Source organism: Vicia villosa, linkage group LG5, assembly GCF_029867415.1.
Source record: "Vicia villosa cultivar HV-30 ecotype Madison, WI linkage group LG5, Vvil1.0, whole genome shotgun sequence".
Taxonomy (NCBI): domain Eukaryota; kingdom Viridiplantae; phylum Streptophyta; class Magnoliopsida; order Fabales; family Fabaceae; genus Vicia; species Vicia villosa.
This window is the reverse complement of record NC_081184.1, coordinates 115,338,313-115,361,249: the sequence shown is the minus strand read 5'-3', so window position 1 is coordinate 115,361,249 and position 22,937 is coordinate 115,338,313. Positions and strand designations below refer to the sequence as shown.

At 30.6% G+C, this 22,937-nt stretch overlaps 2 protein-coding genes and 1 long non-coding RNA gene across 3 annotated transcripts; 1 reads left to right on the top strand and 2 right to left on the bottom strand.

The window, feature by feature from the left end:
• Nucleotides 1-1,644: 1,644 nt before the first annotated feature.
• Nucleotides 1,645-10,129, bottom strand: LOC131605208 (uncharacterized). Its single transcript, XM_058877593.1, has 13 exons — nt 10,031-10,129; nt 9,768-9,925; nt 9,554-9,674; nt 9,217-9,444; nt 8,834-8,955; nt 6,711-6,814; nt 6,535-6,621; nt 5,975-6,416; nt 4,918-5,891; nt 3,585-4,805; nt 3,289-3,507; nt 2,332-3,189; nt 1,645-2,222 (listed from the first exon to the last, which is right to left on the bottom strand). The coding sequence occupies exons 1-13, from the start codon at nt 10,127-10,129 to the stop codon at nt 1,645-1,647; spliced, it is 5,211 nt and encodes a 1,736-aa protein (XP_058733576.1).
• Nucleotides 10,130-10,276: 147 nt separating this feature from the next.
• Nucleotides 10,277-10,709, bottom strand: LOC131607089 (uncharacterized). The gene is made up of 3 exons (XR_009285195.1): nt 10,637-10,709; nt 10,429-10,556; nt 10,277-10,350 (listed from the first exon to the last, which is right to left on the bottom strand). It is a non-coding gene; the product is annotated as an uncharacterized LOC131607089 (long non-coding RNA).
• A 5,705-nt stretch (nt 10,710-16,414) lies between these two features.
• LOC131605207 (uncharacterized) lies at nt 16,415-17,125 on the top strand. The gene has a single exon (XM_058877592.1). It carries the CDS (start codon nt 16,514-16,516, stop codon nt 17,123-17,125), a length of 612 nt encoding a protein of 203 aa, XP_058733575.1. The 5' UTR covers nt 16,415-16,513.
• The last annotated feature ends 5,812 nt before the right edge of the window (nt 17,126-22,937 follow it).

Genomic DNA, 22,937 nt, shown 5'->3' with positions numbered 1-22,937 from the left:
GATGTCTCTAAGATAAAATGTGATAATAAGTAAGTAATAAAGAATGATAAAAGTAGTGTGATTATAGTTTAAATGTTTAGATACAATAGACTTGCTATTTCGTATTTAGATATTTATTATTTGCATGTTAGTAGTATCCTGATAGCAGGAAAAGATTTAATACATGTAATTTAAAGATGATAATAAACGCGTAATAAATAATGATAATAAGGCTGTGTTTGTAGTTAAAATGTTAGAAAGAATGGTTTATTGTGTTTCTTCTGGATGCAGTGAAGAGAGGTATGGCAAAGAATTTAATAAGCCGTCTAAGAGCAAAATCAACCAAGAAGGACCAAGTAACATTGCAAAAGAAAGGGATTCATACAGGAAGGGAAAAGAAGTTATGGAAGAGGTTGAAGATGACCACGTTTCAATATCATCAGATATGGAAGGGTAAGTATAATTAATTTATGTTATATGTTTAAAACTATATAGAAGTGTCGTATTTGTAAATGTATATTCCGTTTTAGTATTAGATTTGGTTAATTATATAATAGTTTTAAATGTTTATTTGAAATACAGGCATAATGATGATTCGGTTGTAATTCAAAATGAAAAAAGTTGGATTAAGGTGGTTACAAACCCACCATCAATGGGCACGCAAGTTCTTGTAAGTTCTTAATAAAACAATAAGTTATGTATGATTTAAATTTAAGTGACCGAAAGTATTCCATTTGCTAATGTCTGTAATTTATAATGAATTGTAGCAAATTTCTGTTGAGGTCATAACTGGGTGTGAATTGGAAGGCAAGAACACCATTGGGCTGTATGACACGGACAGACGCAGGGCCTACAATTGTGTGCTCAAGAAGAGAGAAGATAAGAATGAAATGTTTCTTTGCAGGGGGTGGTATGAGTTTGGGAAGAGCAGGACTTTCAAGAAAGGTGATGTTTTGCAATTCACCATTAGGTACCCACCTGTCGAAGAAATTCTGGTCTGTGTTGTCCGTGGGAATTACTGAAGAATGTGTTGCTGATATATTATGTGTTGTTTTATAATTCTGTGAACTATTTTGGCTTTTTAAGAAAGTTTAATTTCATTTTGTTGTAAACAATTTATGGATAACCATACAGGATAGTATCAGTACTTTTTTTTTAATTGGTAATTATAGTAGTATTTTTATATGAATGAGTGCTGGATATATATATATATATATATATATATATATATATATATATATATATATATATATATATATATATATATATATATATATATATATATATATATATATATATATATATATATATAATATAACTATAGTATTAATTTTAAAAGAATTAGAAAGTTGTTAACTTTAAGTTGTTCTGTCTGTTTTAGAATTTCAAATGGTGTGTGTGTGATATATGTAGGCTTCTGTTTTGGATTCTCAGATTATATTAATTCTTAACCCTTTTTTGAATATGGTAACTTTAAAATAGATGTGAAATTTTATTAAAATAAGAAAGAACCGCGTGTTGGGCTTTGGAATGTACCCAAAAAACTCAGATGATGCATTTATCAGGTTCAGTATTTGTAATTTAATACCAACACTACAACAATCATCCACATGACAATTTGAACAACACTGGATTACAAAATGATACTAATTAAATGGATTATAATTAGTCATTTTCAAAGACTTCTTTGAATACCACGTTGGTGGTAGTGTCTGCCGCTTCATTGTCTTTGTCGTGGATTAGTATCTTGAGACCGTTTTTGCTTTTCACTCTTGATATTGCAACGTACAACTGATCGTGGCTGAAGACATTCCTTGGCAGATACAACCCAACATAGTCTAACGACTGACCTTGCGACTTGTTAATCGTCATTGCGTAGGACACAATGATTGGAAATTGCCTTCTTGTTAATTTAAAAGGCCAGGGTGATTGTGTTGGAGATATATCCATTCTTGGAATATAAAATGAACTTCCGGTATTTTTACCGGAGATAATCCTTGCCTCTATAACATGGTCGGCCAATTTTGTAACAATGAGTCTTGTACCGTTGCACAACCCTTCAGATTGATCGATGTTTCTCAGGAGCATTATAGGGGTGCCAACTTTAAGTCTAATGCTGTGTTGTGGAAGACCGGATGCCGTCAGGGTGTTCAAAAATTCCGTTGTCAAAGCATCAAAAGAATCGCAAGCATCAGTGTCCATTTGATCAACTGAGTCGGAGCTCAAAAAAATCTTTTCATCTCCTACATAATTTCAATCAAGGCAAAAGATTGTATCAGAATGTAAAAATATAATTTATCAGTAAAAAGATTTAATTGATAAACATTTCCCAACAACGTATATTATAATTACCTGGAATCATATCTAGCGCATAACGATTTACGACATCAACTGTCTCTAAAGTTCCAGCCAATATTGCTCTACATTGAAGGTATTGGGGATCTTTGTAATTCTGCAGAAAGTTAGGATAGGTTGAATCTATAATTGCCTTTATCGGTTCATTAAAATTGGATATAAACATGTCCTTTGGTATGTCAATATCTGCATATCCATCATTCGGTTCAGCCAGTTTTCCATCTCCAACATCTAAAATCCAATTTGAAAACTCTTCTAATTCTGTTGAACTTGAAGGTGTGGTGGATTGCAACAAACGCATGTTTTTTGTTAGTCTGAGAACTTTGCAGTGATCCCATATGTATGAAGAGTTGATGCTCGCGTGAATGATGTCAGAACGGCTGCCCCTTGGAATAACAGGAAGGATCTGACGAAAATCCCCGCCAAAAACAACAACTTTACCACCAAAAATAGACTTGGAAGGCTTTGTGTCGGACATAAGGTCCTTAAGGGTTTTATCCAGTGCTTCAAAACAATACTTGTTAGCCATTGGAGCTTCGTCCCAGATAATTAATTTGGCTGACCGAAGCAACTCGGCTCGATCAGTATTCTTTGGGATGTCACATATGGATTCCTCCAATGTTGGGATTGGAATTTTGAACATTGAATGTGATGTTCTACCTCCTGGTAGCAAGAGAGAAGCTATACCAGATGAAGCAACAGTCAAGCAAATCTGTTTTCTCGAACGAATGCAAGACACCAATGTCCTCCAAATGTACGTCTTTCCCGTGCCGCCATAGCCGTACAGAAAAAAGACACCTCCTCTTTCGTTATTTACAGCGCCGATAATAGTGTTAAAAACAGTTCTTTGTTCATCTAATTATAATCGTAATAAATTATATGTTACGGTTTTCAACAAATAAGATACGTAAAATGGTAACAGATAAAACTCAAAAAAATGAAATGCACAAATACCTGTGAGATGTTGATATAATGTATTGTATTCTTGACTTTGTTCTATGATGTCGTAGTTACGTTCATCATAAATCAACCTGTTGCCTAATTGCTGAACAACATATCCATTTGGCTGTGGCATTCCCACAAAATCGGATAAACTCTTCCTGTTCTTTTGAAGTAATTTTTCAACTTCTACCAATGTCAAATTGACCAATTCTTCATTTGACAAAATCAACTCTGCAAAAAATAATTCAATAGCGTTATGGGTTGCATGCTCTATATATTCTTTTTATATAGTATTGATGAATACTAACCTCTATTGTTTGCGATTCTACGCTGTTCATATAATATGCCGTCCGATAATAATTGCCATGTTTTTTTCCAAACATGTGTTGGTCTATTCAAGCTGCTTGATAGTAGCATATGAACAAAAAGTAACCTCAAATAATGCCCAGATCCCCAATGACTTGCCTCTTCAATGGCAGTGATGTACTCCCTATCGTCGCCAATAAATCCCATAGTAAAGCAAGCATCACGGAAAGAATTACATCTCTTGTTGTTAACTATTTTTATGTCTTCGTAACTCTGTGGACCTTTTACATGCGTTAACATCATTCTGAGATAGTACAACTCACCCGAGCTTGGAGGAACCCATACCAATCTACCAATTGTATAACCCTTTTTCCGCGGTTTCCATTCCCTTGTTTTCTTTACATAAACAAACTTTCCAACAAACTTGTTGTATGTTAACTCCTTGGCTTCAGGATATTTTTTGTTTGCCTCAAACCAAGCAGTAAACATTGATTCTGTGACACTTGGCTTTTCCAACACGGTATCTAAGCGATCCATGTCTCTGTAAAACACAGAATTCTCTCCTTCACAGTGAAAAAATAACCTCTCAACCGCGGGTTTTCTTCCATGTATGGGAAAGGAGAATATTCTCCAACATGCTTCGCAAGGAGAAACATATCTGCAATCAAGATATTGTTTAATCTCGTCGATATTTTTTTGGGCATTTTGGCTCACCTCATCATTCCTAACAACGGCAGCAGTGATTCTGTCGTAACCTTTGTTGATGTATTTAAACAGATACTTTATCGAAGAACTTTGATTGCACCACTCCATATTTATGTGACCTCGAAACTTCTTTAATAATCCTGAATTATATGGTACAACGTGACGGTTATCAAACCGAATTCCATTCTTTAACACAGTGTGACCATTGTCTCTTCTTCGATAAACAGGGAAGCCATCTTGATCGACTATTGTTTGAGGACGGAATTCCTTTGGAAAATACTTGGAACATTTCCCATCCCTTGTACACGGTGCATTTAGGTTAAGTCTTCCGCATGGACCGTGTATCATATGTGACTTTACCAAGTTATAGAGCTCATGATCAGAATTCTCGTCAGGTATTTCGGCTGAAATTATTTTATCAATATCATCTGCATTTGGATACTTGCTGGTCGGATGAAGAAAAATTATTATGTGAGCATGTGGCAAACCCCTCTTTTGAAATTCAATGGTATACATATCTGTTAATGAAATGTCATATATTTCCAATTAAATTGCAGCATCTAAATATGTGAACCAATTTAAAACGAAAAATTTAAGTTTGGAAGAATGAAGGAAAGCAAATGTACTTACAGGCAAGGACCTTGCCCATGACAGATTTCTTGGTTAGATCGGACAATAACTCATCAAACTTCATTTTAAATACTCGACAAATAATGTCTGGACGATCGACCGATTTCAAGTTTGATTGTCTTACATAACGCTGTATCTCCGGCCAGTTTGGATTACATGTAAATGTAATAAATAGGTCAGGAAAACCAACATAGCTGCAAATTGCCATTCCGTCAAAATACAGTTGATCCATATATCTACGACTGCCAACATATGAAGACGGCAAAACTAATCTTTTTCCGGTGCTTGAGCCTTGTGTCACACTGTTTGAATTTAACTCATTCAAATTGTGATATTTTCCAACCCTTAATTTGGATTGATTTTTACGAAGCCATCTAAGTCTCTCTGATTCCAACATTGTATAACCATCAACTAAAAATTGTTGGAATAGCCTTCGAGCTCTTAACAGTGTCGGTGCCTCGTTCTGTCTTGATTGTATTCGGAATGCCATCCATTCTCTTATCGTTAGCCTGTTTCTCTTTGTAGCTTCTTCCCATGGAACATCGTTATATTCTAATTCATCACGACTGTTTGGTGTGGTGGAACGTACAACGTGACCGTGATCCCGATGTTTCACATTTGGCCTATATCCATCCTCACCATATGGAAAAAGCAATGGATATTGATATCCAAGATAAGAAGTATGATACTCATCAATTCTTTGAAGATCGCCCGACTGTTTGTGCATTATGATATCTCTTTTTTCAGTTGTATCGACATCACCAACTATCAAAGCGGCAACCTCGGAAACAGTTGGCTGATTATAAATACGTCCATCAGTATTTCTGTCTGAAATAAGTCTCAATTTCAAATCTGTTACACTTTGTTGAGACAAAATATCTCTTGCCATTTGGAAAGACTGAGCATGTACGTTGTGTTCGTACAACATTTGAGATAATTTTGTAACAATATCAATGTCAACGCCAGTTTTTGTTCTACATAATAAAATTAACAAAATTATGAAAAAGTCTCAACAAACAAATATGGACGTAACAAAAAATAATTGGCAAATAAATACCTCATCCCATTAATCCTGTGTTGTATTTCATGTTCAGTGTCGTAAATATAGAGCTGGGCAAATTTTGGAGTCTGTCCCGGCATGGGTAACATACTACCAATTCTATGACAGGCCTGCCCTTGAATACGGAAAGTAGGAGGACCACCTCCATTGTTAAAACGGTTATCCATCTTAATACCAGGAGATGTGAATGCAAACATCATGTTATACATTCGTATGTTTTGCTGGAAATTGCGAGACTGAACCGTATCACTGTCAAATAGGAGATGTTGCAAATATTTAGGTGGCATCTTGAGAAATGGAAGTTGAATCTTGCCATTTCGACAACACATTGAAAATTTTGGAATAGATCTATTCCGATTCTTTTCCTTTCTTTCAAGATACCACATTTGCGCACCGCACTGTTGACATACAGAATTAGCGTCTCCTACATCGTAGTATCCTATAAAAATAAAAAGTATTTGAGTATAATATTTTTATTGTAGTATTACATTCAACTACATAGTATAATCCTTGCATTATGTAATAATGAGTTTAACATGCACAGGGGAATGCATTACCATTTGAAGAAGTCGTTGCAGAATGCATGTCTGTAGAGATGTTATAACCTTCATCCAGGTATTCAATATCGGAGTCCGTTTCAAAACCTGAAGCATAAAAAAAAAATTGCATGTTATTTGGTAATTACAATCTGATAAGGGGTTATGAATGATAGAAGTACTTAATATTCATATACTTTCTGTACTATTGTCATCTGAATCCGAAAATAAATTGCTATTGTCCGTGGCCGGGACAGGAGATGCAGAAACCTCAGGATGATCATTTGAACCACTAACGGTGCTGTTAAATTTTTTTTGTCAAATTCAAACCCAATCCGTTCGTACGATATGTGATGGGTCTCCGAGATTTTAAAATCCCAACAGTTGATGGTTGAGTTCTTGAAGAAGATGGTTGACATGTGTTAGGTGAAGATGACTCAGAAACGTTGATGGTATTCATTGTTATGGTTGATAACGGTGTTCGGAAGGAGGAAGATTGTTTGACGGAAATTGGAGAGAAGAAAAAGTCATTATCTTTGTTTGTTAGATTCAGACCCAATCTGTTTGAAGGTTGGGGACTTGAAGAAGATGGTTGAAAGTGGTTAGGTGAATATGATGAGGAAATGTTGATGGTATTCATAGTTATTGTTGATAAAGGTGTTCGGAACGACGAAGATTGTTGGACGGAAGATGGAGAGAAGAAACACTCGTTCTCTTTGTTTGCTCTCTTCAACCGCTTTGCCTTCTTCTGCCTGAGGACATTCATTCTATTAAACCTTGCCTTAGCAGCTTTCATTTTGTTGATCTGACGTAAAAATATTAAATTCTCATCATCCATATTAAAATCCACTGATGGATTACCAAACTCTATTTAATATGTTTATGAGCATCTGCAGTATTCTAAGTGTAATATATAGATGACATGTTGTTAATCAAGATTCATTTTATGTTAACGAAATCATTAAGGGGAATAGCATGCTTTAACAAAATATGCACGCCATCAATGAATAGCTAGCATGGAAAAACGAAATGTCATTATTAATACGTAACACAATTATTTTAGCTTGCAATTATTAAAATTAACCCTATATGACATCACTGACAGCTATTTAATTTATTTTGCTACATTATAAAACAAAGGAATACCAATAGTTATGAAGTAGGTGAACACATTATTGTATTAAGATGTATAATACCTTATTCTCTTAAGTATATATATTATTTGACATTTTAGTTACATGGGTCTATCAAAAGTTGTGTATAGCACAAAACATATACTACATATTCGCGCTTTTAGGGCAAATTTACATATAAATTAATACTAAAAGTTACGTATAAAGGTAGCTCCTCAAAAAAATATTTGTTGCAAAAAAGTGTTTGATAGTGTGTTTTTATATATGCGACATGTTACTGTATATTTATAAAAGCGACTTGTTAGTGTATTTTTATATATGGTAATTTTTATTCTAAACCCAAAAACATTAATGCAAAAATTATTATTTGAGATTATAAAATAAATTCATGAGTATATTCTTGTAACATAATTAAAATATATTAAGAAGACACTCAAAATCTCCTATTATTTTTCTTACATGCATGTGTTAATAAAGCATATTGTCCAAGACACTCCAAAGTTGCGTATAGCACAAAACATAAACTACATATTAATAATTATCCTTTGATCGTGCTTTTAGGGCAAATTTACATATAAATTAATACGAAAAGTCACGTATAAAGGTAGCTCCTTATATTATATTTATTTGCTGCAAAAAAGTGTTTGATATTGTGTTTTTATATATGCGACATGTTACTGTATATTTATAAAAGGGACTTGATAGTGTATTTTTATATATGGGAATTTTTATTCTAAACCCAAAAACATTAATGCAAAAAATATTATTTGAGCTTATAAAATAAATTCATGACAATAATCTTGTAACAGAATTAAACTATATTAAGAAAACACTCAAAATCTCCTATTATTTTTCATACATGCATGTGTTAATAAAGCATATTGTCCAACGTGATTTGAATAATTTTTCAGGCGGTATATATAAGACAACATTTGAAAATAATCACGGTGTTGTAAATAATAGAAGCAATATAATAAAACCTTGATAAGCATATATTATCCAAAATGGGATGGTCTTAGGGAATACCAAGTTTGAAAGGAACATACTTTTACAACCAAATATGATTATCCAAATATTAAACAAAAATTTAAAACATAAAATTGAAAATGAACATTCTGCTTAAAGTAAGAACATATCAGTTGGTTCCTTCTATCTTCACTTTTTTTAGGGGTTTGATACCCGAGTACTGTGTAGCTCCGACAAACTCACATTCATTTTCACCGTCTGGTGCACTTGATGACTTCGCCTTTGTTGGGGTGACTATACTGTTAATTTCGGGTTCATTTTCTCCACATGCCGAAAGTGAATGCTACAGGATAATAAAAATGTATTATATTTAATTAACAACGTGTTTAATAATTAATGTATTAAACTCTAAAAATGCAATGTTTAGCTAAATGATTGAGGAGTTTGATATGTACTTACAGCTGAGAAATCAATGGTATCTTCCTTTCTTGGATCCTTACCAGAATTGTTGAAATTTTGGAAAAAAAATGGAGAAATTATGAATTAATTTCGATAATAGCCGAACAGTTGTGGAAAAACTTAGATAAAATATAGCAGTGACTACCAAGGTATCTGTTGGTGTTTTTGGTTCATTGACTACAATGTCTTTAGTTTGCTCATCTTGCTGTTTGATGTAGTTTTCTAAAATCTGATCAACAGAAGATGCATCTGTTAAAAGTTTCTGAACGGATCCTTGATTGAAGTTTGGCTGCACTTTAACTCTAAAAGCAATTCTCTTTTTCAAAAGTACTTCAAGTTCGTCTGGATAGACCATAGGATCATCTTCACCATTCTGTAAAGGAAGCATAGAAAATAGATTATGCCAGATTTAGATTCGAAATTAAAATATGAAAACATCTATTATAATCACATAAGGTAAATTTCTATTCATAATTAAAAACCTCTATCATGGATTTGCACATATCGTCGGCTGTTTTTCCAATGATATTAAAGCAATCAGTATCCCAAAATACAAAGCGGAACTTGGATTCTCCATCAATTACATGAATCTCAACCTTGTACCTAACATTTGATGTAAAAAAATATATTTAATAAGTAGTTAGGATATAAAAATGAAAATAAGGAAGAAAAACCTAAACATCGTCTTTAGAGCACCTTGGTACAGGTTTCACAACATTTTCACCACATCCACATTTAAACGGATTATCTGGATTGGGAGCCTTCAAAGTGCAGCCGGTGCATCCATAGTAGAACCATCCATATTTGGAAACAACAAATTTCAAAGTAGTAGCCACAGTTACACAGACAGATTCCTGCAAACAAAAATTTTATTCATTAAGACATATGTGGAATTTATGGATTCGGAAAAATAAAAATCCATGTACCAGTACGATGTAAAAAAGGTCTCAGACTTATACCTGTTTTAACTTTGCCACTTCAGCTAGCGACACACATTTGGCATTATAAACAAACTTATCAATAGTTGTGTATTGGGTTGACCCAGACCAAGAAGACATCGTCTGAGTGGATTGCAATGGTTTTTCATTCCTCTGAGATTCAGACAGCCTACAAAATAACACAATTACCATGAAGCAAACGTTGTAGAATTCTTATTTAACACCACAATTAATATAAAAAACACAAAATACAATATTTGTGATATACTTTGACATGAATTCATTGATAACAGCAATATCGTCATTGATAAACAGTTTTGAGCCACTCCAGCCATTAGAGACTGCAAAAAAGTAAAAGTTAATAAGTTTATTAAAAATCCATTCATGATTTCTGATTATAAAAAGATCACTCTATTTACCCTGAGAATCCTTAATGATTGCATGAGTTAGAACAATGACTATTGCTCCACATTTTGAATCGTCATTATAGTAATTTAAAAACCTGGTTCCGTAAGTGTCCCACAGCGTGCAAGTTACAATGTTCCCACTACAAATTATAAATAGCCATCAAAATGTGTAATTAACAGCAAAATAAGAATACTGTATGACAGTATTATCGAAATATACCTCAAATCTTTGAGTTTAAAAGAAATGACAATCTTTTTTCCTCCTGTCTTGGATTGGCAGTTTTCAATCTCATCAACCACGCCTATGATATCTGAATATGAAAAGAATGTAACAATAAATTATTACAGAGATTTAATATGTATTAAGCAACTCATAATATATATTCAAACATAATATCTTTGACATACCTTGAAGTCTGTCCATGTTACATCCTCCCGCGAGTATGTCGGAGAAATCTTTAAAGAAATATTTCTCAGATGGTATATTGTTAAGGTCAACTGGTTTAACAGTTGTACCGCTCAAGAAAACAAATTTTTTTGGATGATCGCACAGCTTCCACTGGAAATCATTTTCATAAACATTTCCATTATTAATGACGCAGGTCATATCCTCTTTCAGCAGCTGCTTCCACTTCGAAGTATGGTCACCACGGACCAAGGCTTGAATACGATCTCCCTAAATAAATAAACAACAAACAGAACAGTATTAGATAAGCTGATAGCGAAAAAAAATATACAGAAGATGAATAAGAAACCCTTGCTATACAAAGACCCATAAAATAAAGATTCAACCATTGAATCAATCAACACCATCTCAAGATGCTCGACACCTTTACTATTTACGACAGTCCAGAGATCGTTGATACGAACAGCAAGGCGCCATGTTTCTTTAGAATCATCAACATCACGTATGAAATCGGTTCTGCGAGACATTGAAGCTGAAAAGAAAGAAAATCGAATTTTTTAGGGTTTAAGTTGGAGAAAGAAATATGTTTGGGAGGGTCTATACGGATGACATTGATATAGAGGAAGTATAAGAAACCGAAGGGGCAATAGTTGGAAGGATTCATTGGAAGTTGTTAAAAATTGAATTCAGAAGTTGGAAAGGTTCAAAACTGGCGCATGGAAGGCATAGGATATTGGACCAAATGGTAGCAGCTTGTGTGATGATTATGTCTGCTGCATCAAATACGTAAAAACATCAAAAATAATTAATGAAAATACTTAATACATTAATGACAGAATCAATATATTTGTAATGACAGTTTTATCCTTAAAATGAAAGTAATCTATGGATTATTATGGGATTAGAATGTAATTAACAGAGACATTACTTTTCTTAGTATAGTATTGAAAGTATTGATTAATATTTCTTAATGAACCATATTATTAATTTTTTTTTAATTAATCTATAAATTATCTAAATGAAAGAGTAAAACAATACAACCCCGCCGATTAAAATGGTACTACGTCACATCATGTCGATTGAAAATAGGGTGCTTAGAGTAAGTAGATTCTACCAATCTATAACCTCATCATATATTATAATTAGCTCAGAGTAATAATTAAAAATTACAATTAAAAAAATTATTATTTTTTATACAATAAAAAATAATAATGACATTAGTTTTGAAATAATTTTTTTTTAAAAATGATATTCATTTTAAAATAAGTATCAAATAATATAAATTTAAATATAAATTTTAATTTACATTAAATAAAAATATTTTATTATTTTTTTAATCATTTAATTTAATCTAACAACCGAAATTTTTTAACCGCATGGATGAGTGATCCATGAATTATAGATTTTATTGCAAATAGCAAGTAATCAAGAATTGGAGAAGGAAACATTCGGTAAAGTATATGTCAGAGTTTTACTGTACTAGTAATTGTTTAAATCTTGAAAAAAATCCTTGCATTAAATACTATGTAATCATTATTCCATCACCAACCGTGTGTCTATTCATTTCATATCACGTTTGAAAATATAGATTTTATCTTATCTTTAACATTTTAACATTTGAGTGAAAAGTTTAAATTTTACCGTGTATTTATAAGATGAATAGTATTTTTTAAAATAAAAATATTTTTTATTTTTTATTTTTAAAATTAAGGACGATACTGTTTATGTAGGAACGTGCATTAACCAACTTCATTACTGCATTAATAAAATTTGATGACTGCTAAAAATTATTTTTAATACCTCGATGTTGCATTAACCAACTTCATTATTGCATTAACCAAATTTTTATTCTCCATTAACGATGACTACAGTAAAGTACTATTCGTTGGTGTAAGAATATCACTATTCAAATTTGGTTAATGCAGTGTAAAAACTTGGTTAATACAGTAATAAAATTGGTTAGTGCAACATCCAAGTATTAAAAATAATTTTTAGCAGTCACTAAATTTGGTTAATCCAGTAATGAAGTTGGTTAATGCAACATCCAAGCATTACAAATAATTTTTAACAATTACTAAACTCGATTAATTCAGTGTAAAAATTTGATTAATGCAGTAATAAAGTTGATTAATGTACGTCCGTACATGAACAGTATCGTCCGTAATTTTAAAAATAAAAAATATTTTTTATAAATATTATTATCTAATTTTAAAATGGGTGTGAGATACTAGTATAATATTGAGTAAATCATAAGAATTAATTTTCTTAATTATAATGTAAAATTTAACAACAATTGATATTCTTAAAGATTGTTTCTTTATAATATTATAAAATTGAGCCATGATAAATGGACATCTAAAATTGACACCACTGTATCCATACATTCATTACTTTATGTAAATTTTAATTTTTGTTTCATATGAAAAAAGTAAAGGAAAATTAAAATTAAAAAAAATTAAAAGTGCATATTTATACGGTGTAAGTGGGTCTTTAAGTATTTACATATATTTTCTCTATAAATATATATATATATATATATATATATATATATATATATATATATATATATATATATATACTTTTTTAAATTTTAAAAATAAATATTTATAAATTTTATAATAAATTAAGTATTTTTATAAGTTTATTAATAAATATTAAACCGATCAAATTTATTCAATTTACCGGCCAAACCGATTTAATTTAATCCATCAAAAACTAAAATTTTATAAACTGAAGTTGAACTTTTGAAATCTTGCGTCGAATTTAAGTTTTTAATTCAATATCGACTATCCCACTTTAATGATTTACTCTATATAATTTTTTAATACTCTCTCTGTTCTACAATGAATGACATAATAGACATACATTTATTATGTATTGGGAATGATGACAATTTTATTAATTAGAGAATAAAATTAAAATGAATCATTATTTAGGAAAGATAAATTCAGAAACATAGTTATTATTGTATGGGAAAGAGAGTGTTTAAGTTTACAATATTGTCTTTCATTAATTAATAAAAAATGAAAAATTTTAAAAATTTTAAAAATAACTAAATACTCAAAAGCAAAATATGATTCATCTAACAGGAACAAATTTTTTTAGAAAAAATGACATTAAAATAATATATTAGAAAAAATGACATGAAAATTAAATTAAAAATATAAAATAACTTAGTACTTTAGAATAATTTTTTTAATGAAAAATAACTTATAATTTTAAAAAATAAAATAAAATAATACTTTACACTACAACATATACCCAAAAGCAAAACGTGCTTCATCCAACAGGAACAAATTTTGCATCCAAAAATGAGATAGATAAGTTAAATCAGTTTTGGCTTTCGATCTTCCTTCCAGTCCCTTCTCTATATCTCTGTTCCAACAACCTTCCAGCTCTTCATCATTCTATAGACAGATTAAAGTTAAGTACTTGTAACCATAGGAAGAAAGATTTCCTTGAAAAGTCAAATATTTTGTACTTTACTCCTTCCGTTTCATTTTTAATGGTTACTTTTTTATATTTTATACTGAGAAAACTAATAATTATCGTTCTCTTTTATACTATAACTTTTCATTTATCTATAGTATTCCTATCTTTTAATCATTTTGATATTTTTTTTCTCTCTTATAATAAATAATAGGAATAATTTTGTCAAAAATCACTTTGAAATTCGAACTTTTCTTCAATCTAAAGTATACTTACACAATCTAATAAAAATTAAAAGAAATATGAACTTTTCTAACAAGAAGAGATATTAATTTTGCTAAAAAATAAAATAGAGTGACGAAAATTAAAAAAAACTAAAATAATAATTTTTAAAATAAAGAGATCAAAATAAAAAATAAAAAAAATAGAAAGACTTAAAATTGTAATTAAGTTATTTATTTATTTATATGAGTGTGCCCAAATATATTTATATTTAGATTTGCGATTTCTCATTATAAGGAAACCTTGGGATAAATTTGAGTATGACATTTACTTTTAAGGCATTGTTATTTGTACACCACTATTTACATCTAAATAATATAACGTGTATATCACAGTATTTATATGGTGACCAATGTTTTTAAATAAAATAATATTATTTTTCTAAAAAAATATTTATTTTAAAATTTATTTCACAACTATATTAACCATAAAAATGTAAGTTAACCAATTATTTTATTTATAATTTATTAGCCACTTTCACTACTTCATTAACCAATAAAATACATATATATTCCAAAACTAAATTATAAATATGTTAACTAACATTTACACTTCATTAACTAACTTTATTTTACTATTTAATATTCTTTTATGTTTGAGAACTCTTTAACCAAATTATTAACTATGTTAACTAATTTTATAAATATGATTAACCAAATTTTATATCGTGTATATTAATTTTTTATGTCAAAATATATATTAATCAAATTTTAAATTATATTAATTAAGTTTTAACATTTCATTAATTAAAACAGAATTAACAAAATAAATAAAAGTCAAAAATAAAAATGAAAACACTGTTTATTTATTTGTGAACAGTGTTTAAGATGCAGATGTAGAATTTAGTATAAGAATAACAATTTTTTTATTTTAACATTTAAATATGATCTGTTATATATACTATTTACAAGTTTATTTAATACGTATGAACCTATTATGATCTAATAAAAAATATAATTATTATTTTATAGAAAAGTAAAATGATATATTACTTTATAAAAATGTGTTTCAATAATTATATTGAAAAATAAAATTAAAATATATTAAAAAGAAAGAGTTATAAATAATAGATTATATATTGAAAAAAATTATAGTAATGCTATATTGAAATTATAAAGTGAATTATAATTTAAGACAATTTTTTTAAAAAAATGTCTTATAATTTGAGACAATTTGAGACGGAGATAGTATTTAAAAAAATAAAATTATATATAATTTAGTTTATAAAAGAGGTTAAATGAAATATTATAGTGGAAAATTGTTTTATTCGGTTAAAATAATTAATTATATTTAAATGATAGTATAAAGTGACTTTACACTGTCCTAAAATGATTTTTAATTAATTTATTTATAAAACTAAATATAATTTTGATCCTGTATTTTATCTAATTTATTAAATTAATTTTCTATATAAAATTTTAAATATTTTGATTTCTTTCCATACTTTTACATAAAAAATTAATAATGTCTTTAAATTCTTATAATGTTTACTCCTTTTGTCCTATATTTTTAATATACTTTTCATTAATGATTATTGTTTCTTCTAATTCTTTAATTTTTTTATTTATAATTTACGCAGACAATATTAATTATATTTTCTTAATTCTTGTATAATGTTTTATAGTTTAGGATAGATGAAGTAACTTCTAATTTTGTTATTATATTTTGACAAAATTTTCCATACGATTATTTGTTATATTTCACCAATATTATTTTAAAATGGACACATTATTAATTTTTAAGTGCAATAATATAAAATGAACTAAAACTATTTAAGTAGGAAAGTTAGACAATCCAGAATCCAGATCCCGTTTAAATAGAGTGTGGTTGTTTTTATATATAAGTCTCACTCACTCTCCTTCTTACAGTATCATTCTTCCTTTCTCTTTCATTTCCATCTCTCATTCACTGAAAAGTCTATAAATATAGTAGTCATCACTTTATCCATATCCTTCACTTTCTAACACAATTTCTTCTCCTATGGCTTCCTTAGCTTTAAACGCAGAAGCTCCCGAATTTCACCCCACCAACCAAGTTCAAAAACTTCAACCTCCATACCTCACTTTTTCTCCTCTCAGACATCAACCTTCTTACCCTTTTTTCTATTACTACTACCCTACTGCCACAAAGCATCACTTTCACTCATCCACCTACTTCTCCTTTCGCTTTCACACAAACCAACATATCACCACCGCAACTCCCTCTTTCCCGCCATCTAGCGGTATGATTAAGGAAATAGCGGTGGAGGCGGCATCTTCAGAGGGTAATGCTAATGGTTCCAAACAGGTTTTTAGTGATGGAGATATGGAAGACCGTCGTTCTCACAGATTCAGAATCCCGAGGCTTCAGTGGAGGAGGAAGGGAGTAGATGGTGCTGAAAAATATCCTAACCTTAAGAGTGAGAGTCAGAGAAAGAATCATCACAAAAAATATGTTAATATCTATGAACAACACTCTAGGGCTTCCACCGACAGGAAGAATAAAGGAAGTGTTTTTCCAGTTGTTCCAGTTCGTCCGGACGGAGATGAAACAACTGTTATGATAAGAAACATTCCTAGCAAATACAAGTACGCTTCTTTCTTTCTTCCTTGAACATTAGCTCATTTGATATTTTAACATTATTAAATAAATCTATTATTACTTGATAATTTATTGCTTTTTGGTTTTTGTTCACAGTCGAGACATGGTGGTGAAGTTCCTAGAGAACCATTGCATGGTTGAAAATGCTAAGGATCATGATAATGGTGAAGAAAACACTTTCGCCTTTGATTTTGTCTATTTGCCGATAGATTTCAGGTACGCTAACAAGTTCCTTCTCTAGATAGAACTTTCAGTGTTCATGCACTACTTGCTACTAGTAATAATGATGATTGATGATTGTGTGTGGTTTACTATTAATTTGCAGAACTGGTCTGAATAAAGGCTATGCTTTTGTTAATTTCACTAAGCCTAGTGCAGCTTGGAGATTTCTTGTGACAGCTTCAAATCAGAAATGGGAATTGTTCCTTTCCCATAAGATACGTGATGTGGTTGCCGCACGCCTCCAGGTATGGTTTCCCTATAATAGACCTAATCATTATAATCTAAATAGTAGCAAACAGTTTCTATATTCTTGCCCTAATTATTTTACTGTTATTTATTGAATGAACTTTATATTAATTTCAATTTGTTGATTATGTAGGGAAAAGAGAAACTGGAGAAGCATTTTGATAGTGTGAATTTTCCTTGCGAGTCCGAGGAGGTTCTGCCACTGTGTTTCAGTCCACCTCGGGATGGTGTAAAGAAAGGAAACCAAAGGACACTGGGGAGGCTTCTATATAAGCCTCAGTAGTATGTGTTGTATGTGTAGTTAGGTTTAAATATGGTATGAACTTGATGAGATAAGTATATTTTGTTGTGTGTAATTGTCCATTCCACGAAATAGTTGGGTGGAGCTTGGCCACTTTATCTCTTCAAAGGGAGGGTTGTGTGGTGGGGTCCACCCTTCTTGTGGATAACTAGCCAGCTACTAGGGTTTTGGTTCACTTCAATCTATTCTCTGCTGTTTGTGTTGGTGGTGAAATGAAGTAGGATATGATGTTTGATTGTACTTGGTAGGGTTTATGGCCTTTTTGCCCTACTAAAAAATGAATATGTACTAGTAATGCTTAACTTGAGGGAATATAAGTATATAATATTGTCTTGTGTCATCTTTGCTTGTTCTTTTTTTGGTTGTGTCGCTGTTGTTTGTCCCATCAAAACAAAATTTACACTAATTTGTGATACATAGTTTGGTCAGCGCCTGAATATATGGTATATATGTATTATATACCTGTCAAGGCAAACAAACCTGTGGTTGCTGCTGCTACTACTTGCTATGCTTTGTTTTGTTTGTTTCAAAGATTGTGAGTTTGTTTGGTCAAAAGATTTGTTTACCCTTTTGAAGTATTTCAGAATAATGGTTAGACAAATAGATGTGTTGTTCTATTGGCATAGGTCTGAAATGGTGTAATATTGTTTGGAGCGTTTGGGAAGTAGAGCTTGTTTATTTTGGTTGTATACTCCTTGAGTCATGGAAATGGACCTATGAAGACATTCACCTTTTTATCAAAAGTTTTTGGCTTTTCTTTTTCTTTAGCAAAAAAAGTAGTAGCAGAGTACTTGCAATTTGAGATAGTGATAGAATTGGGGCTCTCATCAAAATGTATCCAAAGGTCGGATTTGATAGTTTGGGAACCATAGTTTCCTTCCAAAACCTATAAAATTTAATGTTAAAAACCATTCATCCTTGCAACATGTTCGTTCTTATAGATTTATATTGCAAACTTTTTAACCTTTCAATTTGGTCTTTTCAGTCTTCTTTTGACCATTTTTTAATCAAACAATTATAAGCATTTTTTCCTATGATATTTTCAATTAAGTCTTTCATTGCATTTTTTTTATCTTAAAAAGAGAATTCTATAATTAGAGTATTTAAATGAGTATTTCATTTTTCAAATGTTTTGATTCTATTTCTATGTATACATCATCAAGTAATACTCCCTCAATCTTAAATTATAAGACGTATTGAAAGAAAAAATTCATCTTAAATTATAAATTATAAGTCTTTTTACAATTTTAATGCAACATTAATTCAATTTTTCCCAACATTAAATTATAAATTATAAGTCCCTCTATCATTTATTATTCTTTATTTTTCATATTATTTTAATTTCGTTTTTCAATATAAATATGGAGTATATAATTTATTGAAGGATATTTTTCTAAAGTTATACTCATTTTGTCTCATAATAAATGATATGCATTTTTTTTATGTCTCCAAATAAATGTCTCTTTAGAATACCAATACAATATTTATTACTTTATTAACTACTATACTCCTATATATTAACCTTCATGTTTTTTAACTACTCTACTTCCCATAATAAATAAGGGTATTTTAGTAAATGATATTAAATTTATCATCAAAATCAAAACATCTAATTATTTTTTTAAAAACCGTACAAAGTTCAAATAAGACATTTATTATTTTTTAAGAAATGTGATAATAGTTGTTTGAAAAAGAAAAATTATTAATTTTTTACACATATCAAAAAATATAATAACATTTGTTTGCAATAGAAAAATTATTGGTTTTTCACGTATTCGTGGTTCCCTTTTCTTTTTCGATAATTTCTCTATTGGCGCGGTCTGTTCTTTTCAAGAGATTACAACATCTGTTAATTCTTGGTCGTCATTTTGTGATCAGATCGACAATCCTTTTCTTCGTTGTCATTGGTGGTCTTTCGTCGTTAAAAAAAAGCCTGCGTTTCTGGATACGCTTGGAATTCCATCGTGGTTCTGGGTTGCGTTCTGCATATTATTTTGGATTCATTTCATTATGATTTCGATCTGGATGTATACTCAAATTTGGTTGTAATATGCTCGCTTAATCGTTCATCGATTCGCGCTATCTATGTTAGTTGTTCAAATTCCTAACTGAAAAGGATTGATAATTTATTCTTCATCTTTGGTTTTGATGTCTCAGCTTGTTTGACCAGAAATGATTGTGATTTATTGCTAAAGTTTGTAGTGAATTGCTAGTAAATCAACTCGTTACCATGTTGTCGGTTGAGTATTATTTGTTTTTAAAATCTGATTTCGATGTTCGCCAATTCGCGTTTCACATTCTTTTGTAATTTGATTTCGCGCCCCGCGTGAGTTTGCTGGATTGTGCACGTGATGCGTGAGTATTAGAGTTGTCAAAATGGGCTAGTCCATATAGGCCGGCCAGCCAAGCCCGGAAAATCATCGGGCTTGAGCCTTAAAATTAGAGTTCATATTTTTCAAGGCTTTTTTTAGCCCTACCCTGAAAAGTCCGCTACCCATTAGGGCTAGTCTATATGGGCCGTGAGTCCATTAGGCCCGAATAATTATAAATTTTAAGACTATATATATATATATATATATATATATATATATATATATATATATATATATATATATATATATATATATATATATATATATATATATATATATAATTTTACTAACCTATAGCTTATTTTCTTAGCGTTATTTCAAATAGCATTTCAGTTTATAGCTTATATTTTTTCTTCTATTTTTATCATTATTATTTTATCTAAAATCCATTACTACCTTTTATTTTTTATTTTATTTTCAAATAAAATAATTATATATTGAATGTCTTCTATGTTATTTTAATTTATCAATTAATTAAACCGCAATCAATTTATCAGTTATAGGTCGTTGGCTATCAGCCATCAACTTAGAACTATTAGTCATCAACTATTAGTTATAAACTATAAACTATCAACTAGCTTATCACCCAACATTTTTAACAAACAAAATCATAAAATAATGTGTTATTTCTTAAAAAATAAATAAATTATATGTTTAGTGTTTTCTCAATTCAACAATTTTCTCGACGTAACCCTTTCACTTAATTGACTAGTTCATATAAATTTAAGAAAAATAACTAATAGTGAGTTTTATGAAGAAAGTATTCCTTATTTACTTGGAATAAAATCTATTGGAATTAAAAAATGCTATATGTCAAAACAAAATGGTTTTTTTTATTTTTTATTATCAACTAGTTTAACAGGTATAATTCAACTTTAAAAATAAACAAGTGAGATCTTGCTGGTTCAAACTTACATCTCTTCATCTAATGTTCCTACGTAATTACCTACTGAACTTGTTTAACGGGACAACAAAATGATATATATTTAGACATTTTTTAAAAGAATATTACATTAATAAAAAATCATAATAAAAAAATTGTTCTTAAATACATCTGCATATAGAAAAAAAAAAAGGCAGAATCTCAACATTTATATATTGTTCACAAATTTATTAAACTGTTGAATTATATAAAATTTTAAAGAAAACAATTCCCCACATGACATGAAATTCAATACAGTAATTCAAGTAATACCAATTATATACAATTGTTAAAATTAATGTGTTGTAACCACCACTGGCTTTAGTAAGAATTATGAGAGAATTGCAACCATCAAATTCTAATTATTGTCTTTATTTAGAGTTATGTTAGAGTTGTAACATTAAGATTGAGAGAACCAAGAGTCATCATCTTAATTATCATCTTATTGTATTCTATGTCAGTTTTGATTCAAGCCTATATAAAGGCTTTGTAATGATAAGAAAGATATAGCAGTTGGTGGTGAATTCAATAAAATAGCAGTTTTAAAGAATATCTTCCACCAGTGGAAGTATAGTGAGAAAAGTGTCATGTGCAGTTTTAAAGCATATCTTCCACCAATGGAAGTATAGTGCAAAAAGTGACTAAATTCAGTTTTCCTCTGCAGAATCCTGCAACACCATAATTTATCACATACCACCTCTAGAATACCACCAACAGAGTGGTATCAGAGCAGCAGATCCTTGCAGCTGCAGCAAAAACAACAAAAGTTATGGCTTTTACAAACAACCCTTCCGAAACTTACAGCAATGTCAAAGTTCCTCTATTTGAAGGAGAGAACTATGATTTTTGGGCTGTTAAAATGGAGACTCTATTCACATCTTTGGATGTTCTAGAGTATGTCAAAACCGGATATGAAGAACCGGCACCAACATAGGCTGAAAAATCAAAAGAAAAAGCTGAAGAATCAAGCCAACAGCTTGAAGAGTTGAAGAAGAAGAAGAAGATCAGAGATGCTGGAGTTCTCGGAATGATTCAAAGAGGAGTCTCTCTATCCATCTTCCCAAGGGTTATGAAAGCTAAAACATCGAAACAAGCCTGGAGTATCCTACAACAAGAGTTCGAAGGAGACTCAAAGGTGCGAACGGTGAAGCTTCGATCTCTTATGAGAGATTATGAAAATGAAAGGGTGAAGGAGAACGAAAGCCTGAACGAATACTTCAATAGACTCTCCGAGTTGGTGAATTAGATGAAGTCGCATGGTGATACGATAGAAGATCGCATAATTGTTGACAAAATTCTGATTAGTTTGACAGCAAGATTTGACCCAATGGTGGATGTGATAGAAGAAACCAAGGATCTATCAACCTTGACTGTTCAAGGGTTGATGGGGTCTTTGAGATCCTACGAGCAAAGGATGTTACGACATTATGAAAAATCAATTGAGAGTTCCTTTCAATCTAAACTCAACATTCAGCCCAACAATGGTGAAAATAAGCCCCAAATACAAACTAGAGGTGAGTCTTCTAGAGGTGGCAGATTTGGAAGAGGCAGGGGCAGAGGTCGAAACCAACGTGGCAGATCTGGAAGAGGCACAAATGGCGGAAGATTGAATGAAGCATCAAACAAATGGCGCAAAATTTGTAACAGCGGCACTCATTATGAGAAGGACTATTGGAACAAAGGCAAACCGCAATGTCACAATTGCAAGGGATTCGGGCACCTTCAAAAGGATTGTCGTCTTGCAAATCAGCAACATGCTTT

What these genes read in the sequence shown, in the direction of transcription:
- LOC131605207 (XM_058877592.1), top strand. Translation starts at nt 16,514, where the DNA reads ATGGCTTCCTTAGCTTTAAACGCAGAAGCTCCCGAATTTCACCCCACC.
- LOC131605208 (XM_058877593.1), bottom strand. Translation starts at nt 10,129, where the DNA reads ATGTCTTCTTGGTCTGGGTCAACCCAATACACAACTATTGATAAGTTT. An exon ending in GTTGTGAAACCTGTACCAAG is followed by an intron (nt 9,675 to 9,767) that starts GTGCTCTAAAGA and finishes ATCAAATGTTAG; the next exon opens with GTACAAGGTTGAGATTCATG. An exon ending in TGCGCTAGATATGATTCCAG is followed by an intron (nt 2,223 to 2,331) that starts GTAATTATAATA and finishes GAAATTATGTAG; the next exon opens with GAGATGAAAAGATTTTTTTG.